Source organism: Sphaeroforma arctica (genome assembly GCF_001186125.1).
Source record: "Sphaeroforma arctica JP610 unplaced genomic scaffold supercont1.306, whole genome shotgun sequence".
In the NCBI taxonomy this organism is placed as follows: Eukaryota; class Ichthyosporea; order Ichthyophonida; genus Sphaeroforma; species Sphaeroforma arctica.
Window position 1 is genome coordinate 70,213 of NW_014040252.1, and position 3,294 is coordinate 73,506.

The 3,294-nt window shown below is 37.9% G+C and overlaps 1 protein-coding gene across 1 annotated transcript; it reads left to right on the forward strand.

The window, feature by feature from the left end:
- Positions 1-397: 397 nt before the first annotated feature.
- SARC_05034 (hypothetical protein) lies at positions 398-3,238 on the forward strand (the record flags this gene model as incomplete). Its single annotated transcript, XM_014301122.1, has 4 exons — positions 398-486; positions 778-1,097; positions 2,885-2,944; positions 3,134-3,238. The coding sequence occupies exons 1-4, from the start codon at positions 417-419 to the stop codon at positions 3,236-3,238; spliced, it is 555 nt and encodes a 184-aa protein (XP_014156597.1). The 5' UTR covers positions 398-416.
- Between the last annotated feature and the right edge of the window lie 56 nt (positions 3,239-3,294).

A 3,294-nucleotide genomic window follows, 5' to 3' on the forward strand; every position in this document is an offset into this window, starting at 1 on the left:
GTAACTGTATTACTGTAGATAACGTATGATGTGTTATATAACTGTATAACTGTATAACGTATGTTGTATTATATAACTATACAACTGTGTATAACGTATGATGTGTTATATACCTGTGTATAACTGTATATAAAATATGATGTGTTATATATCTGTATTACTGTATATAAAGTATGATGTGTTATGTAACTGTATTACTGTATATAACGTATGATGTGTTATATAACTGTATAACTGTATATAACGTACGATGTGTTATATATTTGTATAACTCTATATATCGTATGATGTGTTATATACCTGCATAAATGTATAGCTGTTATAATCACAGTTGGGTAGTCCTGTATCTATTATTTGGGTTTGTGAAGCCAATACATTATATGTGTCAAGTACTGTTTGGTCACTAGGCAAGTCTTATGACCACAGAATCAGTGGCGGAAGTAGTAGTCACTCCATCGAGCTACATGTCCGTACACGCTATCGCAGGTAGACTATGCTTGCTTGCTTACTATGCATTTAAGCATACACGCCAATAGCCACGCTGCAGGTTGTATTTGAGTAGTTATGTGTGCAGTTATAGGTTGTATTTGAGTGGGTGTGTGTGCAGTTATAGGTTGTAATTGAGTGGGTATGTGTGTAGATTGACACTGTGGCAGTTCCATGGCAGATTAGATTGTACACAGACATAACAACAACCGCTTGTCAGGCTGACATTCCCATAATCGAACCAAACCGTACAAACTCAAACCATTTGTGCGTTCAATTCGTCTTAACCAGACAAAACGACCCGACGCCCAAATAACAACGCCAATACCGGTACGTCCGATGCGAATACCGGTACAGCCCACCCCCCAGGCCGAACTTCGGGGTCGCCCGTTCCCCCGCCAAAAAGCAATGCACACGTGCGTCTAGGATGGTCGCAGTCTTATGCGCTGCACCAAGGGCCGGTGGGGTATGACCACTTCAGCTACTCATACCGGGACAAAAGCGGGTCCAAGTTCCACCGGAGTCTGGGGCAGCCCTATGGCGAGGCGTATGAGACAGGCGATGTCATTGGGTGCCTGATACATATGCCGGACTACACACTGAGCGAAGATGTGAGTGATGCGCGTTTTCGATATCGGTTGTGGCTGGTGTATGTGTATGTATGGCTGTATTGTATGGTTGATGTGTGTGTATGATTGTGTTGTATGGTTAATGTGTGTGTATGATATTTTTGCATGGTTAATGTGTGTGTATGATTGTATAGTATGGTTGATTTGTGTGTATGATTGTATTGTATGGTTGATGTGTGTGTATGATTGTATTGTAAGGTTGATATGTGTGTATGATATTTTGCATGGTTAATGTGTGTGTATGATTATATAGTATGGTTGATTTGTGTGTATGATTGTATTGTATGGTTGATGTATGTGTATGATTGTATTGTACGGTTGATGTGTGTGTATGATTGTGTTGTATGGTTAATGTGTGTGTATGATACTATTGTATGGTTAATGTGTGTGTATGATTGTATTGTATGGTTGATGTGTGTGTATGGTTGTATTGGTTGTATTGTATGGTTGATGTATGTGTATGATTGTATTGTATGGTTGATGTGTGAGCGAAGATGTGAGTGATGGGCGTTTTCGATACTGGTTGTGGCTGGTGTATGTGTATGTATGGCTGTATTGTATGGTTGATGTGTGTGTATAATTGTATTGTATGGTTGATGTATGTGTATGATTGAATTGTATGGTTGATGTATGTGTATGATTGCATTGTATAGTTGATGTGTGTGTATGATTCTGTTGTATGGTTGATGCGTGTGTGTAATTGTATTGTATGGTTGATGTATGTGTATGATTGAGTTGTATGGTTGATGTATGCGTATGATTGTATTGTATGGTTGATGTGTGTGTATGATTGTGTTGTATGGTTGATGTGTGTGTATGATTATATTGTATGGTTGATGTGTGTGTATGATTGTATTGTATAGTTGATGTGTATGTGTATGATTGTGTTGTATGGTTGATGTGTGTTTATGATTGTATTGTATGGTTAATGTGTGTGTATGTTTGTTTTGTATGGTTGATGTGTGTGTATGATTGTGTTGTATGGTTGTATTGTATGGTTGTTGTGTGTGTATGATTGTGTTGTATGGTTGAAGTGTATGTATGATTGTATTGTATGGTTGAAGTATTTGTATGATTATATTGTATGGTTGATGTGTGTGTATGATTGTATTGTATGATTGATGTGTGTGTATGATTATATTGTATGGTTGATGTGTGTGTACGATTGTGTTGTATGGTTGATGTGTGTGTATGATTATATTGTAAGGTTGATGTGTGTGTATGATTTTATTGTAAGGTTAATGTGTGTGTAGATTGTGTTGTATGGTTGATGTGTGTGTATGATTGTATTGTATGGTTGATGTGTGTGTATGATTGTATTGTATGGTTGATGTGTGTTTATTATTTGTATTGTCTGGTCTATTTGACGTGGTGGCTTGGGTTGTGCTACACCTGGTGTGATATGCTCGTCTACCATGTGCTATATATTTGGTCATCTATCTCCAAAAAAAAAGTCGATATTTGCAAAATCAATTTCCCAATTTTTAGATTTTCTACTTTCTCGATTTCCTTATGTACCAATGTCCTAGTTCGTGTCCAAGCTTTCCTTCATCCCCGATCTCTATTGCAATCGCGGAGTCCTTGCTATCTACCCAGATTTCATCATCCTTTGATAGTATCTACAGAGAGTGCAAATTGATTTGCCTGTGTCTGTGTCTACAGATAGTGCCTATTGATTTGCCTGTGTCTGTATATACATATCAGACGATACTCGCCCTCGACATCAACACTGATCCTCCTCCTCCTTCTCCATAAACGTTTACAAACAGCTTTTCAACTCTGCGCTGACCATCGTAAATCCAGGGAAACAGCATGACATCGACCCACTGGTATGTCGCACAAATATGATACTACTGACAAATCAGTAATAGGATATTTAAGAAAACTCTTCGTGTTTCAATTCCGATTTAGGGTTTTAGGGCTCAAACTTTAGCTTCAGTTTTTAGGGTTTTTTTATTTTGGAGCATATTTTAAGTTATGATATTTTTCTTTTCTACATCGCATTCATGTTTCATCAGAATACTGAAATGCTTATAGTGGACTTCAAAGGCATACCATACTATCAAATCACAGACGAGCTGGATAGAAGTCTCAAAGCCTTAGAGCCTGTTGAGGGGAGGTGAGTGGATGTCCATCGACCGTAGTTGTGTTTGTTTTATGTTCCAGGTATATATAAGTA